Consider the following 27500-nt stretch of genomic DNA (forward strand, 5'->3'; position numbering starts at 1 on the left):
ACACCTCCACCCGCCTCCATCCGGACTAGTTTGGGTGGAGGTGTGGTGGTAACACTAACTTCAGACTCTAACGGGGAGGGGAACTTCTACGTCGTGGTTCCACGTTATGCTGACGGTGAGCTTCTCTAACGATTATAACAATCTTATTTAATTACCTCTGGCTCTCCTCAATTCATCTCCCCTCCTGTTGAAACTACTTTGAGCTGATCTACTCTGATCTCAGCTATCATCTTAGTGTACAAAGACAGAGAGGAAGTAGGATGACCATATAAGGTCAGAGACGGACAGGAAGTAGGATGACCATATAAGGTCAGAGACAGACAGGAAGCATGATGACCATATCCGGTCAAAGACAGACAGGACGTTTGATGACCATCTCTGGTCAAAGACAGAGGGAAGTAGGATGCCCATATCCGGTCAGAGACAGACAGGAAGTAGGATACCCATAACCGGTCAGAGACAGACAGGAAGTAGGATGCCCATATCCGGTCCGAGACAGAAAGGAAGTAGGATGCCCATATAAAGGCGTGGAGGGGGGCGTGTGTCCTGACCTGCGGAAGGTGGGCGAGGCGATGTCGGGGTACTTGGAGCCCGGCTGCCTCAGACCCGTCTGGCCCCCTGCGGAGCCGGCGGTGGGGCTGGACCGGGGGGCCCCGGGGTCCGTGGGGGGGTCCGCCCCGCCCGCCACCTTCTCCTTGTCCGTCTGGTTCAGGGTGGCCCCGCCCTTCCCCCCCGCGTCCCGCCGCTTGCTCTGCCCCCCCGACGACGACGACGACGACGACGTGGTCGTCTTGGCGCCGGTCTCCATGGCGACGCCCCTCCCCCCTCCCCCTCCCCCGGAGGAGGACTTGGCGGGGCGGGGCAGCGAGCGGTACTGGAGGGGCATCCTGGCGGCGCTGCAGCCCAGCAGGAGGCCCTCGTCCTGGGGCTCCCCGGAGCCGTCCAGGCTGGTCTTGCGCCCCCCCCCGGAGGAGGAGGGGTCCGTCTGCCCGGCGGCGGAGCGCGGCATCTTGCCCAGCGTGGCCGAGCCGCTGGTGATCAGGGGGTGCTTCTTGTAGCCGAAGGAGGCGGTGGGGGTGGGGGTGGGGGTGGGGGTCGGGGCGGGGGCGGGGGGGGTCCGCGTGGTGCCCGTGGGGGGCTTCTTCCCCTCGTCCCCGCTGCCCTTCCCGGCGTCGGACGGCGAGCGCTGCAGCGCGGCGGGGGTCTTGGAGGGGGTCTTGACCTTCTCAGACGCCTTCACGTCGTCCGTCTTACCTGGGGAGACAAGACACGATGGCAGGGGCTGAGGATCCCCCTTGACCCCTGACCTTATCACGACCCCTGACCCTGACACGACCCCTAACACGACCCTAACCCGAACCCCGACCCTAACACGACCCCTATCACGACCCCTGGCCCTAACACAACCCCTAACACTAAAATGACCCTTAACCCTAACGACCCCTGACCCCAACACGACCCCTGACCCTAACACAATCCCAACCCGAAGACAAACCCTAACTCTAACACCTTAACACAACTTCTATCTTGTAACACAACCTCAAAGGTTTAAACTGATCAATACTCAGGTCTGAGCTGATCTATAGTCAGGTCTGAGCTGATCTATACTCAGGTCTGAGCTGATCTATAGTCAGGTCTGAGCTGATCTATACTCAGGTCTGAACTGATCTATACTCAGGTCTGAACTGATCTATACTCAGGTCTGAACTGATCTATACTCAGGTTTAGGAAGACGAGGAGGGGGGGAGAGAGGAAGAGGAGCAGAACGAGGATCAGGAGGAGGAGTGTTTGTGGCCCTACCAGGTGACTTGAGGGTTGCAGAGGAGGAGGAGGAGGAGGAGGTCTTGGTCCGGGGGGGGCTGATGCCCACCTGGGCCCCCATTCCTCTCCTCAAGGAGCCCGTCTGGGTCCCCTGACTGCCCCCGGCCCCCCCACTCTTCTGGACAGCCTCCTCATACTGGGGCGGCTGTTGCTGTGAGGTGGTGGAGGAGGTGGAGGTGGAGGTGGAGGTAGACTTCCACCTCGAGGAGGTGCCTGAGGGGTCCATGGCCAGGTCCTGCTCCTCCTCGTCCACCTTCTTCAGGTCCTCCGCTCCCGCCCAGCTGCTGTTCACCTCCTGCTCACTTCCTGCATGACGGGAGGAGCGCCCCCTGTGGGCCTGGAGGAGGAGGGAGAGGAGGAGAGAGAGGAGGGGGAGGAGGAGAGAGACAGGAAGAGGAGGGGGAGGAGGAGGAGAAGATAGAGGAGGAGGGGGAGGAGGAGGAGAGAGGAGGAGAGATAGAGGAGGAGGGGGAGGAGGAGGAGAGAGGAGGAGAGAGACAGGAAGAGGAGGGGGAGGAGAGAGGAGGAGAGGGGGAGGAGGAGGAGAAGAGAGAGGAGGAGAGAGACAGGAGGAGGAGGAAGTAGAGGTGAGGGGGAGGATGAGGAGGGGGGAGGGGAAGAGAAAAGAGCAAATGCTATTTTTTCTACTTTCTAATAGAAAGAGGTGACAGGAAACACAAGAGGTGAACTGAGCCCGACATTCTGTATGATCGCGCCCGTGTGTGTGTGTGTGTGTGCGTGTGTGTGTGTGTGTGTGTGTGCGGTATGTGTTACCTGGGCTGCCTTGTTCTTGCGTGAGGAAGAGGAGCAGGCTGAGGAAGAGTAGGCGGCGTTCAGGTCGTCTGTGCTGATGTTTTCCAATGTGTCACTCAGACCGCTGCTCACAGAACTACTGTCGTCCCAACTAGAGAGAGAGAGAGAGAGAGAGAGAGAGAGAGAGAGAGAGAGAGAGAGAGAGAGAGAGAGAGAGAGAGAACTAATGTCATTACAACTAGGTAGAGTTAATTCTAGAGGAGGAGGAGTTCACACTAGATCAGGAGATCACTCTACAGCAGGAGATCACTCTACAGCAGGAGATCACTCTACAGCAGGAGATCACTCTACAGCAGGAGATCACTCTAGATCAGGAGATCACTCTACAGCAGGAGATCACTCTACAGCAGGAGATCACTCTACAGCAGGAGATCACTCTTGAGCAGGAGTGTGTTTGTGGGTGTGTGGGGGTGTGTGCGTGTGTCAGAGTGTGTATGTGTGTTTTTGTGTGTATGTGTGTGTGTCTATGTGTCTGTTTATCTGAGTGTGTGTGTCTGAATGTGTGTTTGTGCGTGTGTTTGGTGTGTGTGTGTGTGTACGTGTGTGTGTGTGTGTGTGTGTGTGTGTGTGTGTGTGTGTATGTATGTTTTTTTTAGTGTGTGTGTATGAGTTTATCTGAGTGTCTGTGTCTGTGTGTGTGTGTGTGTGTGTGTATGTGTGTGGGTGTGTGTGAGTCTAGGAGTTATGTCCTCCAAGAAGAAGTAATAAAAGATAATTACTTTTTATTGATCTCTTAAAGTTTGTTGAGAAGATCAATAGCCTCACTGTTCCCTTAACACCCTGCTCATCAGCTCACTGATCGTCTCCTAGTATCAGTATGGCTCCTCACGTAACTATGGAAACACTTTGCATGGGTCGGTATATTTAATTATAAGTCTGTATATCATACATTATATCAATAGTTGTGTCTATGGAGGTGAAGGTGGAGGAGATGGTGTTGGAGGTGGAGGAGATGTTGTTGTCAGAGCCGTTACATAAGGCGATGATGATCGCCTGATGATAAGATGTTGGGCTTGATAGTCACGCATGTTGCGTTGGCCGGACGACTATCTCTGAAACCGTCCGTTCTATTATGGGATGGTTCCGGTGGTTATGAAGATCCAGTTGTTATCTGTCTTCTGTTGCCATGGTGAGCTCAAGAGGGTAAACAAAGGAACAGGCGGGATCGATCTAACAAACGATGGCTGTGAGTGGGGCCTCTTACTTTGAAGCATGATGCGAGGGCGACTCTTACTTTGAGGCACACGAGAGAAGGCGCTGTGAGGATGTCTTCTCTCAACAGGCTGTTACAGACAAACCTCCACATCAATCACCCTCACTTCCTCTGTTCTGCACTCAAACCTCTTGGTTCTCTCATTTCCCCTCTCGCTCTCACTGTCATACATTACATCTTTTCTCATAGTCTTACATCTCTCTCTCTCTCCCTCTCCTCCCTCCCCTCTCTCCCCTCTCCCCCCCCCCGCCCCGTCCCTCTCTACACTATTTGACAGCAGGTCCCCAGCGACTCTCCCAGAATGCACCACAAAAGTGAAGAAGTCATGCTCTGCGCCGCGTTGACAGAGTCCGCGGTGCGGGTCACCTTGACGACGGGATGCTGCTGTCAGAGGGACGCTCCTGAGAGAGAGAGGCCAGAGCCAGGCCCTCCTCCTCCCTTTTCCTCTTTCCTCCTCCACCCTCCTCCCCCTCCTCTCCCCTCCTCCTCCTTCCTCACTCCTCTTCACCCCTCCGCCCTCCACCCCGTCTTGTCTGTCTGGAAGGTCCTGGAAGCGAGGGCCAGTCCACCCCGAAGTTAAAGCTCTGTGTGTCTCTGACTGATGCTCAGCGGCTCTGAAGATAGTGGGCTCTCAGTACCCAGGACGGAAGCCGACGACTCATTTAAAGGCCTGCTCTTATCTCAGCTCCCCCCCTCCCCCCCTTCCCCCCGTCGCCCTCGCTGTAACACACACACACTTCCTCTTCCTGCGGGTGTCTCCGCCAAAACAATAGCGCCAGTCTCCTCTCTGTTCTGAATGGAGAGCCATTAGCGTACGGCGTGGCTAACAGGATTAGCACGCTCCCTGCAGCCGCCGCCAGCCACCAGCCAGGGAACGCCGTTCCACGTGTTCCACTCTAAACATGGCTTCAGGCTCCTCTCCCTCCATGGAACTCCTCCACCACGCGTCTGGTTAATTAGAGGCTTAGAGGGAGCACTGGCGTGCCCACAAAGAGACAATTATCCACCAGGAACGCCTGTCAGAGCGGCAAGAGGGATGCCTTCACAGAGAGGACGTCTGAAGCAGGCACCCTGAGAGGCTCAGCCTCGGAGACTCAGCATCTAGGAGACTCAGCCTCTGAGCCTCAGCCTCTAAGAGACTCAGCCTCGGAGACTCAGCCTCTGAGCCTCAGCCTCGGAGACTAAGCCTCTCAGAGACTCAGCCTCTACGAGACTCAGCCTCTAGGAGACTAAGCCTCTAAGAGACTCAGCCTCATAGAGACTCAGCCTCATGGAGACTCAGCCTCAAGAGACCCAGCCTCCTTGAGACTCAGCCTCTACAAGACTCAGCCTCTCTGAAACTCAGCCTAATTGAGACTCAGCCTCATGGAGACTCAGCCTCTAAGACTCCGCCTCATGGAGACTCAGCCTCTAAGACTCCGCCTCATGGAGACTCAGCCTTTAATAGGCTCAGCCTCATGGAGAATCAGAGCACAACTTGTGATGTCACAAAGAGGTCCATTGGACCTATCACGGTTCAATACGCAGATCTCCTCAGATGACGACGTGCCCATGCAAGGCACTCGATCCGGCGCGGCCTGACTCTGTTCTGACAACATCCCGGGGGTCCCCTGGTGGCCGGGGGCCGGTCCGGGCGCTGCCTGACTGTAATCCTCTAAATGTTTCATCACTTTCCCTCGGCTCTGCCCCTTTCAAAGGGGGAAGATCGTCACGGCAACCGTCAACATGTCCCCCCGGGGGGGGAGGGGAGGGGCTCTGAACCCGTCCACCCCAGTCGCAGCAGCAGCCTGTGATGTAACAACGTCTTGAATAACCAACAAGCTCCGGCTCCTCTCGCTGGTCTGTTCCCAGCAGCCGTCTGGACGGAGCGAGGAGGAGCTCTATTATTAGATCGTTAGGAGAGGCGGGGGAGGAGAGGCAGAGGAGGTGAGGCAGAGGAGACACGAGGCGGAGGAGACACGAGGCGGAGGAGACACGAGGCGGTGCACCTGGGCTCCGTCCGGGCCTCGGGGGAAACCACAGGAGGTCTGAGCTAACTGCAGCCCGGACCTGTACTGGTATTTAACTCAACTCAACTGGGAAAGGGTTATGTGTACGTACGGTCGCCTTTGGGCAAGGCATCTTTCAGCAAGACAGCCACAGATCATACTGTCTAGGTACTGGCCAGCTCCCAGTTAAACCAGTAGAAGACGGTGATTGTACTGGAGAGCTCCCAGTGTGAACCAGTAGAAGACTGTGGTTACTGGGCAGCTCCCAGTGTAACCAGTAGAAGACTGTGGTTGAACTATGCAGCTCCCAGTAAAACCAGAAGAAGACTGTTTTTGAACTGGGCAGCTCTCAGTGAAACCAGTAGAGTTGGGAAACTTGATCTAAACCATGGAAGTCTGATCTAAACCATGGAAGCTGGATCTAAACCATGGAAGCTTGATCCAAACCATGGAAGCTGGGTCTAAACCATGGAGCTGGATCTAAACCATGAATCTGGGTCTAAACCATGGAAGCTTGGTCTAAACCATGGAGCTGGATCTAAACCATGAATCTGGGTCTAAACCATGGAAGCTGGGTCTAAACCATGGAGCTGGATGTAAACCATGAATCTGGATCCAAACCATGGAAGCGGGATCCAAGTGGTTATACTGGCTGACTCCGTCTCTGCCGGTCTGCTGGGCGGAGCCTCAGTCTCTCTGAGGAGCGCTGGGCTCCACTCAGCCACACATGATGTCATGAAATATTCACCATGACTGTTCCCTCAGACCCAGCAGGCCCTCAGACCCAAACAGACCTGGTCCCTCTAGACCTGGTCCCTCTAGACCTGGTCCCTCTAGGCCTGGTCCCACCAGACTCCACCAGACCTGGTCCCTCTAGACCTGGTCCCTCTAGGCCTGGTCCCTCCAGACCAGACCGGACCTGATCCAACCAGACTCTACCAGACCTGGTCCCAACAGACTCCACCAGACCTGGTCCCAACAGACTCCACCAGACCTGGTCCCTTCAGACCAGACCTGGTCCCATCAGACCTGGTCCCACCAGACTCCACCAGACCTGGTCCCTCCAGACTAGACCTGGTCCCACCAGACCAGACCTGGTCCCACCAGACTCCACCAGACCTGGTCCCACCAGACTCCACCAGACCTGGTCCCACCAGACTCCACCAGACCTGGTCCCACCAGACTCCACCAGACCTGGTCCCACCAGACTCCACCAGACCTGGTCCCACCAGACCAGACCTGGTCCCACCAGACCAGACCTGGTCCCTTCAGACCAGACCTGGTCCCTTCAGACCAGACCTGGTCCCATCAGACTCAGAGAGCATCAGTGCAATCAGTGACTTGAAGGATCATCTTAAAATAACATCCACACGATTTTAAAGGATGGATTTATATTTTTGTTTAGCAAGAGATCTTTTGATTAGATGATGCATCATCTAATCATCAGCCCACACAAACGCAGTCTTCAACTAACATCCTGGACGGAAACAACACTAACATAACAATTATTATGCCAATAGATAAAGAAAAAAACATGAGCACAGTAATATTATCAACCAGAATATTTGTACTTCAAGAAGATGAAACAGTGTCTAGTTTCAGTCAGAGCCTGAATTGAGCACCCTGGGGGAGAATTGTTTTCATCGTAATATCTGGAAACATAAAATACAAAGTTTTAACATTTAAATAAATTTGATTTCATCCGCCTGATTTCTGTTATCAGGATCGATGTTAGCAATCGAGACTAGAAGCTGGTAAAACCTGACCACTGTTCAACCAGCTCAACGGAACCCAGTGAAACAATCTTCCATCTTAAAGTTCAAGGTGAGGAGATAAGGACGGGCATCACAAGGAGAGTTACCATGACAACTGACAATCATTAACCTCCGCACACCTACAGAGAGTGACACACACAAACACACATGCACACACAGGTTCCAGTCAAAACCGTTATGGAATTGTCTTTCAAAATATAAAAGTGATAGTTAGGACAACATGATGGCTTCTGTCCTCCCCCTCTCCTCCCCCCCTCTCCTCCCCCCCTCCTCCCCCGAAGTTGTCAGAACTTCATAAGCACAAAACAAGCGAAAATTGGCACTAAAAGCAAAAACATGCAAACATGTGTCAAAACACAGTGTATATTAGTATGTTTTTGTTTTTGCAGCATGTGAGTGCGTGTGCGCGCATGTGTGTGTGTGTGTGTGTGTGTGTGTGTGTGTCCGCGCGTGTGTCTCACCAGAATGCAGCTTGGAGACCAGATCTCTAGTTGATTCAAGACGGAGACAGAAAGCAAAATGAAAGAAAGATGCAATACCTTCTCCTCACAATGCTCTCCTCCCCCCCCCCCCCCTCCTCCCTCATCCCCCCTCCTCTGCTTCAGAGACAGAGAGCTCTACGGAATATGAATCAACCAATCAGCTGTCAGCAGGAGGGTGAGGTCATCGCCCAGAGGAGGAAGATGCTGAGGAGGAGGAAGCTGAGTGGACCAAAAACAGGAAGTGACCTGATGCATGACACGTGAACCGAAGAGAGACATTATTCATGAGGCATTTCGAGTGCTGTGTTACATAAACTTTGCCGTCTGATTGGCCAAGGGACTCGAAGGCGTGGCCGCAAGAGGTGGACCAGTATGATTATTGTTTGAATGGGAGCCACTGGGATCCGCCCTGTAGAACCATCATCTCCAAACCATCACAAACCCAGCTCCAGTCCACGCGCAGCGGACTATGATGCCTTACTCATTTCCAATCCCATCAAGAAGTCATGGAGGATGACGATTACAAGCTGACGCTAAAACACTGCGAGTCATAGGTCTTGAAAGAACGACCCAGTACAGCCAAAGTCTTACAGTGGGAGCCGCCCTGCACGACCACAGCCCTCCTGCAGTCAAACGAGCAGGGTGGTTCGATTCAGACCTGTCCCCCCTAAACGAGTCCCATCTCGGACCCCCAGAGCAGTCCCAGATGGGGACCTGACGCGCCCAGGTGTCTGAGGAGAGAATCAGGTCGTGGGAGGAGCAGGAGGCAACGAGAAGGACACGCGCCGCTGAGGTGCTGAGGAGACCTTGGGTGAGGACCGGTTGCCAGGGAGACGGAAGATAGTTGGCTTATCTGAGCCACGCCATAGACGACTGAAGACACTAAGCTTGGGTTTCTGATTCCTTTGCCATTGGCTGCGCCACGCGCTCTGCAGATGTAACCTCGCTCCTGGAGCTCCGTCTGAAGGTCTCCGCCTCCCTGTGAGTCACGCTGGATGAATGGTCGGCTAAACGACTCAACGAAATGTACGAAACAATAACATGGAGAACATTTCAGCAGGTTTTCCAGACAGCTCCCAGGTATTGCGGAGCGATGGGTTTTACAGTGGGTCTAATAGAGTCCTTCTTACAGTTAGTGAAGGTTAAAGTCTGTTCTCTATAAAGCTCCCAACAGAACGGGGCTGCCTTGCTCCTTGGTCCCTGTCTGTTCTGTCATGGACACAATCCTCTGTTCTCTGCATGAATAAGTAATACACCCTGCTTTTAGCTCTCTCTCCCCCTCTCTCCCCCTCTCTCCCTCTGTCTCCCCCCCGCTCTATTGTCCTCTCTTCCCCTCTCTTCCCCTCCCCCTCCCCATCCCCCTCTCCCTCTCCCTCCCCCTCCCCCTCTCCCTCTCTCCCTCTCTCTCTCTCTCTCTCTCTCTCTCCCTCTCTCTCTCTCTCTCTCTCTCTCTCTCTCTCTCTCTCTTACTGTCTTTCCTCTCAAGGATTTCAGCCATATCTTAAATCATGGCGTTATGCAAGGATACACATGAAAACATCTTGAAAGTGAATCACAATGTGTGTGTTGGTGTGTGTTGGTGTGTGTGTTGGTGTGTTAGTGTTGTTGTGTGTGTATTTGTGTGTGTTGGGGCGTGGAGTCTGTTTGACACATGGGTCACAGTGGACCTGAACCCCCCTAGCCCTCTGGGTGTCAGGTTTGACGCCTCACACAAACACACACAGGCCCTCCCACAAGCACACTCACACTTAGACACACACTCACACACACACGCACGCACACTCACACTCAGATTCAGACTCACAGGCACACATATACACACATGCACACACTCTGACACCTCAGTGACAGACTGACCGACAGTCTTGTTCCAAACCGAAATGTTTTTGGGAGCAGCCTCCAACCTTTCACAAAATGGTTGCTGTGAACAATTCTGTGTTGACACTTCAATCAATTATGAACCCACCAATCAAGAGCCCAGCAACACATGACCTCATGTCCGCTTGAGGATCATACGGGGAGTCACAGAAACCTTCTAACACCTTTCCAGAGAAGTCAACAGTACATCAACTAGCCTCACCCCTCGTCTATCACCTTATCATCTCTCTCTTCCTCCTCCTCTTCCCTCATATCTCTCGAAAAGAAACGCAAGACAAAAACGTATCAAACCCAGAAAGAATCAAAGTGTGACATCAACAATCCGCCCTCAAACCCAGGCGGACCGATTGGATTCTAAATTGGTTTCCTCGTTAGGGCAGGTGGGCTCACCTGTCCAGGTCTGTCTGCAGGTCCTTAGTGGTCCGCGACGAGACCTCTCTGGAGGAGGGGGGGTCTGCGCCCCGGCCTGCGCCCCGCCCGTACAGAGGGAGACCCCCGTCCGACATGTACCTGACGAACACACCTCTAATCTATTAACACACCAATTAAGCAATTAACCTGTCATAAACCTGTCAATAGTAATATTACGGTGAAATGACATAAGCAGATATACCGAGGGACCAAGACATCGGCTTTTAGAGCAGGCATGTTTTCAACAGCACTGGAAGCTAAAATACTGAAAACATACTCTAGAATTGTGTTTGGGTGTGTGTGTGTGTGTGTGTGTGCGTGGGAATGTTGACAATCTGAGCAAGCTGAGCAGACGTTGGATGGTCCACTTACTGCTAATCAGTCACAGATGATCAGACATGGACTAATTAGCACTGTGCTAATCAGCGTGATAACTCAGCTAGCCTGCTCTCTCTCCCCGCGCCGCTCCTGTTGCTCCTAGCTGTCGCACGCCCAGCGACTCTGGTTAATGGAGTCACATGTTGGAAGAGAGGTGTGTGGGCTACATCAGTGATGTATGGGAGGAGGTGGAGTTCTGGGTGGAGTTCTGGGTTGAAGTGGAGGACATTGGGGCGCTGGCCACTGACCTGGGGACGTCAGCCTATTGACCTGGTGGCGTCGGCCCAGTGACCTGGGGGCGTCGGCCTAGTGGCTTGGGGGCGTGGCCCACTAACCTGGGGGCGTCACCCATTGACCTGCTGGGGGTGTCGGACTAGTGACCTGGGGGTTTCGGCCTAGTGACCAGGGGGCGTCGGCCTAGTGGCTTGGGGGCGTGGCCCACTAACCTGGGGGCGTCGCCCATTGACCTGGGGGTGTCGGACCAGTGACCTGGGGGTGTCGGTCTAGTGACCAGGGGGCGTCGGCCTAGTGCCTTGGGGGCATCACCCATTGACCCGGGGGCGTCACCCACTGACACGGGGGCGTGGCCTACTGACCTGGGGGCGTCGGTCTGTCCACTGTAGCGGCCCGCGGGGGCTGTCGCCCGCGGCGCTGTGAAGCCGCCCGGCGGCGAGGGGACGTCGCCCGCTTGGAGCCGCGGGGTCTGTGATTGGCCGAGGCGCCAGGCCATGGGCGAGGGCCGCGCGGCCCCGCCCCGCCCGTTGACCTCCGTGGTTACCGTGGTGTCAAAGGTCGTTTCCATGGTACTGCAGAGAGGGAGGATACAGGGGGAGAGGATTGGATTTTTATTTGGTCAGCAGGCATCTTGGACTCCCAACCCCGCGATCTGCGATGATAAGCAACACTCACCTTGATGAAAATGTAACGTACGTTAATGTGATGTACTGTAATGCACTGTAATGTCATTTACTGTAATGTAGTGTACTTTAATGTAATGTACTGTAATGAAATGTTCTGTTATTTGACTTAATATTATGTGATGTCCCTCCCTCCTCTCTGTCTCCCTCCTTCCCTTCATCCCTCCCTCCCTCCCTCCCTCCATCTGTCTCCCTCACACCCTCCCTCTCTGTCCCCCCCCCTCTCTCCCTCCTTCCCTCCCTCCCTCGTTCCATTCTGGGAGGAAGGACCCGGGGTAAAGTAGAGAGGGACCGTGTTGAAGAACAACAGTCTGTATTGATTGTGGTCGAGCCATCTTTGTAGAGCAGAGATTAAAGACAAACATAGACACACACACACACGGACGCGAGCACACACACACACACACACACCGGCACTCATACAGGCACACACGCATGCACACACACACACACACACACGCACACACACATATACATAGATGCATGGACACACACACACACCCGCACACGGACATTCCCCCATACACACACTCTGTATCCAGCCTTGAAGCAGAGCTTCACACACAGATATGCTCCAACACATGCACCCCATGCCAACAGACACACACACAAACACACACACACACACACACACACACACACACACACACACACACACACACACACACACACACACACACAGGGAGGCAGGCACGCACACAGACAGACACAAACACACACACACACACACACACACACACACACACACACACACACACACACACACACACACACACACACACACACACACACACAGGCGCGGCACCATCTGTCTCAGCTACCGGTTCAGCCTCCATGTTCTTTGTAGTGCAGAACACAAGAAACCAGTACAGAACCAGTAACAGAAAAACCAGTAGAGAAACCATGGAGAACCAGTACCACATAGACCAGTAGAGACACCATACAGAACCAGTACCAGATAGACCAGTGGAGACACCATGCAGAACCAGTACCAGATATACTAGTAGAGACACCATGCAGAACCAGTACCACATAGACTAGTAGATTAGAATAAACTACTACTAGCTGGTCTAGTTGACTACCACCGACGAGTACTACTAGGGCCGTACCAGTAGCAGATCGACCATACCAGTAGCAGATAGACTGTACCAGTACTAGATGGACATTACCATTAGATGGACCTTACCAGTAGCTATGAACCGTACCAGTATCAGATGGACCGTACCAGTAGCAGATGGACCGTACCTGTAGATGGACCGTACCAGTAGCAGATGAACCGTACCAGTAGCAGATACTCTGTACCAGTAGAAGATGGACCGTACCAGTAGCTATGAACCAAAGCTATCAGAGACAGACAGACTGCAACCCCAGTACCAGTAGCAGATACTCTGTACCAGCAGAAGATGGACCGTACCAGTAGCTATGAACCGTACCAGTAACAGATGGATCGTACCAACAGCAGAGTAGAGGGGGAACTCACCTGTGGGTGACCTGTGTCCCCCGCAGACTGGACATGGTCTCTTCCAGATTCTGTCGGAGGTCTGCGATGTTCTTCACGGTCCTCATGCGTCTCGCCTCCGGATCCTCACCTGGAGAACCGACGCAAACAACCCACATCATCCTGGAGAACACACAACACACATCATCCTGGAGAACACACAACACACATCGTCCTGGCGAACCGATACACACAACACACATCATCCTGGAGAACAAACAACACACATCATCCTGGAGAACACACAACACACATCGTCCTGGAGAAAACACAACACACATCGTCCTGGAGAAAACACAACACACATCATCCTGGAGAACACACAACACACATCACCCTGGAGAACCAACACACATTATCCTGGAGAACAAACAACACACATCACCCTGGAGAACCGACACACATCATCCTGGAGAACTGACACAAACAACACACATCATCCTGGAGAACCGGAGAACACTCTGGATCAACGTTAAGAAACACGCAAGCATATCTGCTAGTGTCTCTGCTAGCATCTCAGCTAGCCTGTCTGCTAGCATCTCCTTTAGCCTGTCTGTTAGCCTGTCTGCTAGCGGCTCTGTTAGCCTGTCTGCTAGCGGCTCTGTTAGCCTGTCTGCTAGCGGCTCTGTGAGCCTGTCTGCTAGCGTCTCCTTTAGCCTGTCTGGTAGCGGCTCTGTTAGCCTGTCTGCTAGCGGCTCTGTGAGCCTGTCTGCTAGCGGCTCCGTTAGCCTGTCTGCTAGCGTCTCCGTTAGCCTCTCTGTTAGCCTGTCTGACAGCGTGGGGTCAAGGCCGGAGCAGCGCCGCCACTCAGCAGCCTCTCAGCAGGGAGCGTCGCTTCTGTCTGACATCGCTCTCCCACACCCTCAGCCCCGCCCTCCATGGCTGCACAAGAACTGTCCCCCCTCCCCCCCCGGCAACCAGACGGGAACCACTGTCGGGCTGACCTTCTGATGTCCTCCTCAAATCAGCCCTAAAACTGTGTAGACCCCATTAAACAATGTAGACCCCTAAAACCATGTCGACCCCTAATACCTCGCAGACCAGTTCGGGCTGTCGTCTAAACTGGTTCTTTGCTGCCATCGAACCACAGTTTAACGATATCATAAAGTCCATTCTAAAGGATTATAATGTTCCTTAATCATAAGCCACCTGAAGGGTCTAAGTCTCTATGGCGACCGTGATGGGGTGTTGGCAGCTGACCGGAACGTTGGAGAAGGGGGGGGAAGGGGGGTCGGCGTGCCATTGCTGCGGGGCCGCGTGTCCACTCTGATCCCCTCCTCTCCTTCTCTCCTCCACGCCTGTCGAGCTAACGGCTAATTAGCCGAGCCGTGATGGACGCACAATGGCCGCTGATGGTGCTGGATGCGCCTACTCGGGGGGGGGGGGGGGGGGGGGCGCCATAACGGGAGGATCATGTGGAGTGATGGAGCTAAGCGGGCGTCAGCGCTGTCAGCAGCTGCCGCTAGCCGGCGGCTACGTGTTGCTCACCGCTGCTACTTGCTTAGCGGGCCGGGTGACTCAGGGAGCGAGACGCTGCGGCGCAGGGGAAGACCCCGGAGGCGGTGGACCCCTGACTGGGGATGAATCGGCGCCAGGTTGCTCAGGAAGGAGAAGGGTTCCTGTGTGATCAGACCACTGAGCTGCAGGCTAACAGCAGCTTCAATAGGCTAACCCCCAGCTCAAGGCCACTATCAGCAGGCTAGTCAAAGCTATCAGAGACAGACAGACTGCAACCCCAGATGAATGCAGCTAACAGACGCTAACCATTGCTAGAATGGCCCTCTAGCCACTGTGGAGATGGCCGTGCACGTGGACATCGGGACATCGTTTCTCCTACACTGAAACACTGACTTGAGTTTGAGCTGATTCACACACACACACACACACACACACACACACACACACACACACACACACACACACACACACACACACACACACACACACACACACACGCACACACACACGCGCACACACACACACACATACACACAGACACACACACACACACACACAGAAACAAACACACATGCACACAAAATCGCAACCAAACGAAATGTAAAATAATGCTGCACAAACACTGCAGAGCTTTGTGTGTGTGTGTGTGTATTCAGCATTATTTTACATTTGGCTTGTTGTTGTCTCTGCTCAAATCCTCCTGTGTGTTTGTGTGTGTGCGTCCTTGTGTGTGTGTGTTTATATCTTGCAGGTAATGAGGCAGTCACCTACAGTTGGCATAAATCTGGCACACATGCACACACGCACACACACACACACACACGCACACACTGTTTTCCGACATATGGTAAAACAGACGCCCAAATCCAAGAGTAAATCCATATATTTTTCCACGTGCGCGCGTGCACGTGTGGCCGTGCACGTTGAGCGACGCCCGGGGAGTGAGGGCTTTAGAAACACTCAGCAGAACCGTGGAGACGAGCTGAATAAATACTCATCAATATTCATAACCTGTGGTTTAGCCTCCACTATTAACTCATCCATAAGCCCAGAACATCCTCACACACAAACAAACACACACTCATATAAACACACACACACACACACACACACACAGACACACACGCACCCACACACACACTCACACTCACACAGGCCCACTCTTACAGCCTGGTTCTTCCCCCGTGGGTTTCAACCTGATCGATTGTTCATCTTACTGCTGTTTGACGTCCGAGTTACCATGAGACCTTCATGAAGTCATACAGAGCAGAGTATGACATCATATGATACACCTCTTCATGATGTCATATAAAGCATTGTATGACATCATACGATGCACCTCTTCATGATGTCATACAGAGCAGAGTATGACATCATATGATACACCTCTTCATGATGTCATATAAAGCATTGTATGACATCATACGATGCACCTCTTCATGATGTCATACAGAGCAGTGTATGACATCATACGATGCACCTCTTCATGATGTCATACAGAGCAGTGTATGACATCATATGATACACCACTTCATGGTGTCATACAGAGCAGTGTATGACATCATACGATGCACCTCTTCATGATGTCATACAGAGCAGTGTATGACATCATATGATACACCTCTTCATGGTGTCATACAGAGCAGTGTATGACATCATACGATGCACCTCTTCATGATGTCATACAGAGCAGAGTATGACATCATATGATACACCTCTTCATGATGTCATACAGAGCAGAGTATGACATCATACGATACATCTCTTCATGATGTCATATATAGCAGAGTATGATATGCACTGCTGACAGACAACTTACACCTAGCTAACATGCAGCTAAGAAAAAGCTAACACACAGCTAACAGGCAGTTAAGACGCAGCTAACACCCAGCTTACACCCAGCTACCACTCAGCTAAGACACAGCTAACACCCAGCTAACCCGTAGCTAAGACACAGAGCAGGTACCCGTGTGTGTGTGTCGTGGTGTGTGTGTCGTGGTGTGTGTGGGTCATTGAAACGCAAGTGGGTGTGCGCTTTAAGTGTGCCGAAAGCTTGTCCGAGTGCATATCTGTATGTGCTGACGGGCTTCAACAAGTGTGTGTGTGGGCGTGTGTGTGAGTGTGTGTGCGCGTGTGACTCAGGTGCGTGGTGCACGTGTGTGACTCACGTTCGTGGGTGTGTGTGTGTGTGTGTGCGTGTGCGACTCACGCGCGTGGGCCTGTGTGTGTGTGTGTGAGTGTGCGACTCACGTGCGCGGCCATGTGCATGCGTGACTCACGAGCGCGGGCGTGTGCATGTGTGTGTGCGACTCACGTGCGCGGTGTGCGTGTGTGTGCAGCACCTGCTCCAGGTCTCCCAGCATGGTGAGGATCACCTCCTGGTCCAGGTGAGCCCGCCCCTCCCTCGGACCCCCCTCCGCCTCCTCCTCCGCCGCCCACCCCCCCCCATCCTGATCCAGAGAGCCCCTCCCCCCCGCCCCCTCCCCCTCCCCCCAGGCCCCCCCCCTCCGCGGCGGCGGGGGCGGGGGGGGTCCGGGGGCCCTCTGGGGTCGCGGCCCCCCGATGCTGCGGCGCCAGGGCACCGGGATGAGGGAGTGGTCCGAGGGGGAGAGGACCTTGGTGAGGGAGAGCGAGAGGGAGCGGGCCCGGGCCCCCTTGCGGACCCCCTGCAGGCCGGGGGAGCCCGCCCCCCAGGGGGCCGCGTGGGTCTGGGCGTCGCGGTGAGACGCGCCAAGAAGCGGCGGCGGCGTCTCGGAGGCGGAGCCTCGCCGCTCCCCCTCGCCCGGCGCCGTCAGGTTGCCGAGCGACCGCTGCCTCGGGCGCAGGTTGAGGTTGAGGTCGGGGGCGGGACGGGGAGGGCGGCGGGCGGCAGGGGGGCTGCTGCCCCCACCCTGGTAGACCGAGAACTCTGCGCCCCGCTTCATCCTCCCGCCCTCAGCGGGGGGAGGTGGGGGGGAGGACGAGACGGAGGGAGGAGAGCCACCTGTTCCTCCAGTCACATCACGGAGAGGAGAGGAGAGGAGAGGAGAGAGGAGAGGAGAGGAGGGGAGGAGAGGAAAGGAGAGGAGAGGAGAGGAGAGGAGAGGAGAGGAGAGGAGAGAGGAGAGGGGAGGAGGGGAGGAGAGGAGAGGAGAGGAGAGAGGAGAGGAGAGGAGGGGAGGAGAGGAGAGGAGAGGAGAGGCGAACAGGTGAAAGAAAGATTAAGCTTATAGAGGAGAAGAGGAGAGAGGAGGAGAGGAGAGATGACAGCAGTGATGAAGGAGGGATGAGAGGACTCTCCGTCTCCGTGGCGACGGCTCCGCTTGTGGCTCCAGGCTCAGGGATGGAGGGAGCGAGTGTCCGTGTGCAGGTGCAGTCCGGGTCCACGGTGAGCTGACTCCTTTCTCCTCCCCTCCTCTCAGTCTCCGGTGCCTTCCCTCGTCTGTTTCCCCTCTCGTATCTCTTCTCTACAGCACCGAATGAGCCGCCTCCTCCCTCTCTCTCCCTCTCTCTCCCTCTCTCTCTCTCTCTCTCTCTCTCTCTCTCTCTCTCTCTCTCTCTCTCTCTCTCTCTCTCTCTCTGTCTTTCTCCCCCTGAATGCCTCCTCTTGCTCCGTCTTATTCTCTCGCTCCCTTGCTCTCGCTCTTCCCCGTTTTCTTTCAACTTCTCATTTTTCTTTCCGTTTGTATTTTCTGTCGTTACTCCCTCAAATCAGCAAGCCTCTCCTGCTTGCCTCCCTCCCTCCCTCTCTCCCTCCCTCCCTCCCTCTCTCCTCCTAACTCTCTCTTTCTCTGCCACCGTCTCCCTCCCTCTCTCTTTCCTCCCTCACTCTCTCTCTCCCTCGCTCTGCCAACATCTTCCTTCACTGTTATCTCTCTCTCTCACTCCCTTTCTCTCTCTCTCTCTGTCTATGTCTCTCTCTCCCTCTCCCTCTCCTCCTCCTTCGTGTCTATTTCTGTTTCTCTCTGCTTCAACACAGTGTGACCATCTCTTTCTGACCATCTCTTCTCTTGCTTTTAAATCTCTTTTCTTCTCTACTTGACTCTCTCTAAATATCATCCTCTCTGCCTCCCACCATTCATCTCACTCGTTCCCTCTCTCTCTCCCTCCCTCCCCCTCTCCGTCTCCCTTTCATTTCCCCCCCTCCCTCTCAGTCTGCCAACACTTGGTTTAGCTTGTTAGCCGTGTTAGCTTGCTACCCCGGCAGCCTGTAGCTCCCCAATCACCAGGCACCCAGACACGCGCCAGCGCTAGCGTTGCAGTGATTGCAGTGATAGCATCAATAGCCCTGTAGCCGGGAGCTAATGCTCTGTAATCCCGGCGCCGGCGAGGGCTGTAGCCGCCGGCAGCCGTTGCCCCGGCAACCGAGGTTCTGTTGATCCTCACAGCTGTTGACAGAGGTGGCATTTGAGCGTAAGACGGACTCTGGTGGCGTCGCCACGGATCAGACCGCAGCACGTCAACGGAGCGACTGAACCCCCCGCAACACTCCGTGGAGGCCCCAGGGCGAGCCCGCACACGCTACAAAGCCCTACTACATGTGAGTACATAGGTGTAGGGTTCCGCTCCACCCGAAAGGTTGATGGTTTGATTCCCAGTGTCCACATCCTACCTGAAGGCCTCCCAGAGTCAGATGACCCCTGACCCCTACCTCCCAGAGTCAGATGACCCCTGACACCTACCTGTGGGCCGCCCAGAGCCAGATGACCCCTGACCCCTACCTCCCAGAGTCAGATGACCCCTGACCCCTACCTGTGGGCCTCCCAGAGACAGATGACCCCTGACCCCTGGCTGCTCCTTAAGGACATGAGTCAAATGGCACTTGATATGAATAATAAAAGTGTCTACAGTGAACCGAGTCATGCTTAAGATGTGAGCCTCGGTCCGCTCCAGCTCCTCACGTCGGAATGCTGCCCGGCATTCCAGAGTCCAGCTCGTGGTTTTCCGACGCTCTCATTTGAGGATAAAGTTAGAGCGCTGTGGCATCCGAAACATATTTCCCTGAGTCAGCTACTGCATGCAAGCATCGGTCCCTACAGACCTCAGGTCAGATAACTGACCAGTGTCCCTACAGACCTACAGACCAGCCTGACACCGTTTCTGCAGACCTCAGATCTGATCTCAGACCAGCGTGCCGCAGTAATGTCTTGTCTCATCCTCCTTCGGTTGGAATGACAAGATCCTGGCATCGCAAAACACACCCCACAAACACACACCATAAAAACACACACAACACAACACAACATGCTGACCCATCCCAGAAACCAGCCAAAAAAAACAACACACAACCACAACGCTGGTGGTAAGACTTTCCCCTGCTAGGAGTTCACAACAAAGTTCAGAACATCTCAGGGTCAACGGGACGACTCTGGTGATGGACAGACAGGTACTACAGATGTTGGTGTTTACCAGGGAGTGGGCCAATCAGATACAGGGATAGAGAATGAGCAACCAGGATCCGGGACAGAGGGTGAGCCAATCATGAACATGGCCAAACTCACTCACACAATCGCCAGTAGCACCACGAGCGTCCCCACCTGAAACCAGACCACCACGGCCCCCACAATACCTGAAATCTCCTGCAGACACTGCTTGGCCGTCTTGCTGTAGCCCCCCCGGCTGTAGACCAGCTCCCCCTTGGTGGGGCTCAGGCCCGTGTCCACGGGGACCACCATGGAGCAGTCGTTCTCCGAGAAGGTCCTGGGGAAACGAGAGGGAGAACCAGGGGACCGTGAACACAGCGGACCCTCCGGATGCTGTCAGGCTGACTCACAGACACCCTTTGGGTTCAGGAGGAGGGACGTGAGCTCCTGGTCTCCACCGAGGAGAGGACGGTTGACTTTCTTCGGTTCTCCAACATCATAAGTAGTTTAGAGTTTGCTAACACGCTAATTTCGTCTAAGTTTTCTAAGTTCTAAGTATCCTCACATTCCAAGTTCTTAAGTGCTCACAGGCGTCCCCGACATAGCCAAGTATGCTAACTTGTTAGGTACGCTAGCACGCCAAGTACTCTAACCTGCTAAGTACTTTCATTTGCTTGGAGCTCTTACACACTAAGTAGCCTTACATGCTAAGTATGCTACAACGCTGAGCACCATAACATGCATGTGAGACATAGCGTTTCCCTCACCTCCATGTGTGCGTGTTCATGTGTGTGTGTGCGTTCCTATCTCTGTTTGTGTGTTTGTGTCTGTTGGTGTGTGTCTGTGTATGTGTGTATGTGTGTGTATGTGTGTGTGCGTATGCGTATTTGTGTGTGTGTGTGTGCGTGGTCGTGTGTGTGTTTGTGCGTGTATGTGGTCAAGTGTGTGTGTGTGTGTGTATGTGTGTGCGTATGCGTATGTGTGTGTGTGTGTGTGTGTGTGTGTGTGTGTGTGTGTGTGTGTGTGTGTGTGTGCGTGCGTGTATGTGGTCATGTGTGTGTGTGTGTGTGTGTGTGTGTGTGTGTGTGTGTGTGTGTGTATGCGTTAGAGAACAGGCAGCCTAACGAGGCCTGAAGTGGCTGAACGAAGGTAATGCGTCGAGAGGAAGAACATCTGAGAGGAAGGGAAGAGGAGGAGGAGGAGGTGGAGGATGGGGATGGTGAAGAGGAGGAGATGAGTGTTGGTCAGGAAGGGGTGAATATTTGGTTAAGCTAGAGAGCCCCCTGCAGGTCGTGGAGAGAATTGCATCTTAAAAAAACATAATCATCTTTAAATGGATTATCAACAGACGGCTAATCTACGTTCGATATAAAAGATTAGAGGGGAATACAGAGAGAGAGACATTGGGAGAGAGACAGCAGGAGAGAGAGGATAGAGAGAGAGAGAGCGAGAGAGAGAGAGAGAGAGAGAGAGAGAGAGAGAGAGAGAGAGAGAGAGAGAGAGAGAGACAGAGAGAGAGAGAGAGAGACAGAGAGAGAGAGAGAGAGAGAGAGAGAGAGAGAGAGAGAGAGAGAGAGAGAGAGAGAGAGAGAGAGAGAGAGAGAGAGAGAGAGAGAGAGACATGGGGGGAGAGAGAGAGAAAGAGAGAGAGAGAGAGAGAGAGAGAGAGAGAGAGAGAGAGAGAGAGAGAGAGAGAGAGAGAGAGAGAGAGAGAGAGAGTGAGTGAGTGAGTGAGTGAGTGAGTGAGTGAGTGAGTGAGTGAGTGAGTGAGAGAGAGAGAGAGAGAGAGAGAGAGAGAGAGAGAGAGAGAGAGAGAGCGAGAGAGAGAGAGAGAGAGAGAGAGAGAGAGAGAGAGAGAGAGAGAGAGAGAGAGAGAGAGAGGGAAAGAGATAGATAGAGACTACAGAAGGAGCAGTAGAAGCTGGAGGAGGGGAAGCAGGAGGAGGAGGAGGAGGAGGAGCAGAGCCTCACCGGTACATGAAGGGGGCCACGGTGGCGGTGTTGGGGTGGTGCTGCTGCTGCTGGGGCAGCTGGACCACGCCCACCCCTCCTCCTCCCCCCCCCCCAGTCCCGCTGAGGGCGGAGGTGCTGGTGGAGGACGTCATGCTGGTTCTGCGGGCCCCGGGGGGGGCAGGGGCCCCCAGGGACCTCTGGGTGTAGAGACCGCCCCCGCCCTTGGTGGGCTTGGCCTTGTCTCCGTCAACCCCGCCACCACGGAGGTTACCACTGCTGTTCAGGGAGGTGGGGGTCTGGGTCTGGGGGGTCTGGGGGGTCTGGGTGGGGGGCTGGGGGGTCTGGGTGGGGGTCTGGGTCTGGCTCGGGACCGGGGACTGACACTGAGGCTTGGAGGACGGCGCTTTGAGGCCGGACTTGGGGATGCTGGAGGTGGTGGCCCCGCCCTCTTTCTTCCCGGCCCCCGGCTTGCTCCCCCCCTTGGGGATGAGGCTGGCGATGCGGGAGGTCTTCTTGGAGGCCGGGTCCGCCTCGGGGGGGCCGGCGGGCCGCGACCCGGTCCGGCCGGGCCGCCGCGCCTCCTCCCGTTCCCGGGTGGAGGCGCAGGTGGTGCTGGGGGAGGAGGAGGAGGAGCTGGGGGGCGGGGCCTTGCCGCTGGAGGCGGAGCCCTTGGAGGAGCAGGAGGAGGAGGAGGAGGGCGAGGAGGAGGAGGAGGAGGAGGAGGCAGCGGGGGTCCGGCCTGCGGCGGGGGTCTTGCCGACGGAGGGGGGTTTGGCGGAGGCGGCGGGGGGGTCGTCTCCGCCCTCCGCCCCGTCGTCCTCCTCCGTCAGCGGCATGTCGGCCATGTTGGGCGTGGCCCGCGCCCCCGTCACCCGCGGGTGGATCAGACGGAACTTCTCCAGCATGGAGCGACCCTGGGACCCAGGGGCGACCCCCGACCCCGGGGTCCCCGACCCCGGCTTGGCCTGGTGGGGGGGGCCGGGCGAGGGGCCCCCCAGCAGGGAGGAGGTGGCGCTGTGCTTCAGGTTCATGGACTTGCTCCGCCACGACTTCCCCCCCCCCACGGCCGCCGACAGGGACGGGATGGCCGAGCCCGCGGGCGCCGGGCCGCCGGGGCTGCTGGGTAATACACCGGCGCCGCCCAGCAGGGGGCCGGACGCAGGGGCGGCTCTCACGGAGTCTGGAGAGAGAGAGAGAGAGAGAGAGAGAGAGAGAGAGAGAGAGAGAGAGAGAGAGAGAGAGAGAGAGAGAGAGAAAGCGAGACAGACAGACAGACAGACAGACAGACAGACAGACAGAGAGAGAGACAGACCGACAGACAGACAGACAGACAGAGAGAGAGAGAGAGAGAGCGAGCGAGAGAGAGCGAGATGTTAATCTTCCATTATTTACTATTAAATTCTGCATCAATCTTTCTGGCCGCCTAATTTACATATCTTAATCTCTGATTAGATTAATAAAACAACTACACACTTAACAATATTGTGTGTGTGGGGGGGTGTGTGTGTGTGCGATGGCGTGTGTGTTTTGCCAGCATTAGCACTGCGGAATGACTTGCAGTTGCCATGGAAACTCTCACACCCCTCCAAAACTGAGCTAAGAAATAAAATGTCACCTCCCTGGACACACACACACACACACACACACACACACACACACACACACACACACACACACACACACACACACACACACACACACACACACACACACACACACACACACACACACACACTCACACACACACACACACACACAGTCATACACACACACACACACACACACACACACACACACACACACACACACACACACACACACACACACACACACACACACAGTCATACGCACACACACAGACACACACACACCAAAACACAAACACACACACAGACACACACACACTAAGCTTCAAGCAGTGAGTCTGCAGTTTTGAGCCATAGGTCAGTTACTTTCCTGAAAGATCATGTTTAGGAAACGAGAAAGAAGCAAAAATAAAACCAGAGACAGAAATGACTACTACTCATCACCCACACTGCTGAGCAAGAGGAAAAATGTTGACCTAAATTAGGTTTAAGAGACAATTCAAGGGATTTACAGAATTTCTCTGGATTAAAAGTACTACTTTATCTCCACTAATCATAGGCAACCGTTTAAAGGGACAGTTCGTGTGACAGTTTAAGGGCGAGTTGAGGAGGTGAATTTTTTTTATATCAGCTCATGAATCATCAGACTGGTTAAAGTGTCAGCCCCCTCCGTCCTGGGGCGGTGCTGCCCCCTATTTTTGGAGTTCGGAACTGCAGTCAAAATACAATGCGACCACCTGTCATCACCACTAGCATACGGCAGCTAGCTACCTGCTATCCACCTCTGTCCTCACCGCTAGCATACTTAACGGCTAGCTCTTGTAAGCTACCTAGCTACCTTGTACCAACCTCTGTCCTCACTGCTAGCATACCTTAGCGGCTAGCTCCTTGAAAATACCTAGCTACCTGGTACCAAGCTCTGTCCTCAGCGCTAGCATACCATAGCGGCTAGTTCCTGTAAGCTACCTAGCTACCTGGTACCCACCTCTGTCCTCACCACTAGCATACCGCAGAGGCTAGCTCCTCAAAGCTACCTAGCTACCTGGTACCCACCTCTGTCGTTGCCGCTAGCGTACTGCAGCGGCTTGCTCTTGTCAATACTGTTGAAGCTCTGGCTGCGGCGGTTGAGGTTGGAGGAGGCCGGGCTCCTGGGGGCCACGCTGCCAGCAGCCGGGCCCCGGGACGGACCTGGGAGTCTGGGGGAGAGAGGGAGGGAGAGAGAGGGAGAGAGAGGGAGAGCGAGAGAGACAGAAAGGGAGAGCGGGACAGACAGACATGAAATAATATAAACATGGTAAGGGTGTGTGACACACACTGTTGGAGAATACATAATGCGGGGATGATTGTGTAACCTTTAAGGCCCTAACAGACTAAGGATTTGAAAGTTAACAGCAAATGTTAATGTTTCGAAAGTTAACAACCAATACTGTCACATACTGATGTGTGTGTTGGCTTGTGTGTTTCAGTATGAACACGAGGGCTCTCTTCTACTGACTATTACATTAGGATGATGCAGTTAGCCTGATTCAGTTAGCATGACCTAATTACACAAAATTCATCAACAAATCAATAACACCTTAACACCACGGTCCCCCAGAGGGCGCCAGAGGCCGTGGTCAGACTGTTTACCTCGTGTTCTTCTTCTGTGGTGTCGCTAGCCCGCTGTGAGCGGGAGGACTAGCGTAGCGTGCCGCCAGGCTGCAGAGAGAAGAAGACCGCTGTTACAACACTGAGAGAGGAGTGGGAGAGAGACAAGCAGAGAGAGGGAGAGAGACAAACAGAGAGAGGGAGAGAGACAAACAGAGAGAGGGAGAGAGACAAACAGAGAGAGGGAGAGAGACAAACAGAGAGAGGGAGAGAGACAAACAGAAGGAGGGAGAGAGGAGTGGGAGAGGGACAAACAGAGAGAGAGGAAGAGAGACAAACAGAGAGAGGGAGAGAGGAGTGGGAGAGAAACAAAAGAGGGAGAGAGGAGTGGGAGAGAGACAAACAGAAAGAGGGAGAGGAGTATGGTAGAGTGGAGAGAGACAAACAGAAAGAGGGAGAGAGACAAACAGAGAGAGGGAGAGAGACAAACAGAGAGAGGGAGAGAGGAGTGATAGAGAGACAAACAGATAGAGGGAGAGATACAAACAGAGGGAGAGAGGAGTGGGAGACAGACATACAGAGAGAGAGGCAGAGAGACAAATAGAGAGAGGGAGAGAGACAAACAGAGAGAGGGAGAGAGACAAACAGAAAGGGAGAGTGAAAAACAGAGAGAGGGAGAGGGGTGGGAGACAGACATACATACAGAGAGAGAGGCAGAGAGACAAATAGAGAGTGGGAGAGTGACAAACAGAGAGAGGAGTGGGAGAGAGACACACAGAGAGGGAGAGAGACAAACAGAGAGAGGGAGAGAGGAGTGATAGTGAGACAAACAGGTAGAGGGAGAGAGAGGGAAAGAGACAAACAGCGATAGGGAGAGAGAGATGTTTGACATAAAAAGACTGAGAGGAAGACTAAGCATATGGCTCCCCTAACTGCTCCTGCGTGCCCATGAGCAACAACTCCTCCTCTCAATAAACACTGCTGGGCTGAAACTCCTCTGACAACCCAGGAGGAGGAGGAGGAAGAGGAGGAGGAGGAGGAGGAGGAGGAGGAGGCGTACATGTTAAATGCTTCTGGCTCATTAGAATGCATACTTTGATACATAGCCCTGCTACTACTACAAATTACTACTAACTACCAGCTACTACTGCACACTACTATTAACTACCAGTTACTACTACAAACTACCAGCTGCTACTGCTCCCTAAATCTACAAACGACTACTACTAACTACCAGCAACATCTACAGTTGTTTACTGGCCAGGATGCATGCTGGGTGTATTTTATCACCGCCACCCAAACAGTGGAGCCTCATAAACTATAAACTCATCCACTTCCTGCCCCGCACTGACTCACGAGCGGCACTCAGAATACTTGTGTTGATTAGTCACCCGTTCACAAGCCAGCTCTAACAGTTAACAGGCCCGCTTTCTGTTTCCAGATAAATGCTTTCACTTTCAGAGCCGATCACCAGGTGGTCCACATTTAGGTTTAAATTCAGGTCGTTTAGCAGACGCTTTTATCCAATGCGAAATACAATAAGTACATTTGTCAGAAGAAAGAGAAACAACAATATATCGCCCTCGGTACAGAAAGGATGTTCAAAGAACCAAGTTCCAAGCAGAAACAACCCCTAGGTTAACCCATTCCCCGTACACAACAAACATAGCTAGGATAAAATGCTACACGATGCTAAGTACTATTTTTAAGTGCCTGGACGTACAACATGCAATAAATGCATCCATTAAGTAGCAGGACGTACAACATACAATAAGTGCGTAAGTGCGTGAATTCTAAACAAGTGATTCTTTGGTCTCCTGGATCCCTGGGGAAAAAAGACCATGTGAACCTTCTCCTCTCCTCTCTCTGCGGTCCTGGTCTGGGTTCGGCCAACCAAACGGCCACAACAAAAGAAGAGATGGTGAGTGTCCACATGACACAACCCACTCACACTGCTCCACCCCGAGGAGAACACAGCTCTCTGCTCCACCCCAAGGAGAACACTGCTCTCTGCTCTCTGCTCCACCCCGAGGAGAACACTGCTCTCTGCTCCACCCCAAGGAGAACACTGCTCTCTGCTCCACCCCAAGGAGAACACTGCTCTCTGCTCCACTCCAAGGAGAACACTGCTCTCTGCTCCACCCCAAGGAGAACACTGCTCTCTGCTCCACCCCAAGGAGAACACTGCTCTCTGCTCCACTCCAAGGAGAACACTGCTCTCTGCTCCACCCCAAGGAGAACACTGCTCTCTGCGCCACCCCAAGGAGGACACTGCTCTCTGCTCCACCAGTCTTGTGTGTGTCGTAGCAGCTTCCCATGAGAATCCCTCCGTTCAGACTCCATTCAGGCCTCCTAGAACCAGATGACCCTTGACCCCCACCTGCTCCTGCATGTTTCTGG

At 54.0% G+C, this 27500-nt stretch overlaps 1 protein-coding gene across 8 annotated transcripts in view; it reads right to left on the minus strand.

Annotated features, from left to right (window-relative positions):
• nav3 (neuron navigator 3) overlaps positions 1-27500 on the minus strand; it is a 53988-nt gene that overhangs the window by 21634 nt on the left and 4854 nt on the right. For all 8 annotated transcript variants that reach the window (XM_030354675.1, XM_030354673.1, XM_030354676.1 and 5 more), the window contains exons 2-11: positions 25143-25211; positions 24567-24709; positions 21946-23107; positions 20181-20311; positions 13157-13265; positions 11356-11565; positions 10361-10480; positions 2596-2725; positions 1801-2158; positions 552-1254 (exon numbers count right to left, since the gene is read on the minus strand). In XM_030354675.1, coding sequence (XP_030210535.1) covers positions 552-1254; positions 1801-2158; positions 2596-2725; positions 10361-10480; positions 11356-11565; positions 13157-13265; positions 20181-20311; positions 21946-23107; positions 24567-24709; positions 25143-25211 — 3135 coding nt within the window. The remainder of the gene's footprint in view (positions 1-551; positions 1255-1800; positions 2159-2595; positions 2726-10360; positions 10481-11355; positions 11566-13156; positions 13266-20180; positions 20312-21945; positions 23108-24566; positions 24710-25142; positions 25212-27500) is intronic.

The sequence above is a fragment of the Gadus morhua genome, chromosome 4 (genome assembly GCF_902167405.1).
Source record: "Gadus morhua chromosome 4, gadMor3.0, whole genome shotgun sequence".
NCBI classification, from domain to species: Eukaryota; Metazoa; Chordata; class Actinopteri; order Gadiformes; family Gadidae; genus Gadus; species Gadus morhua.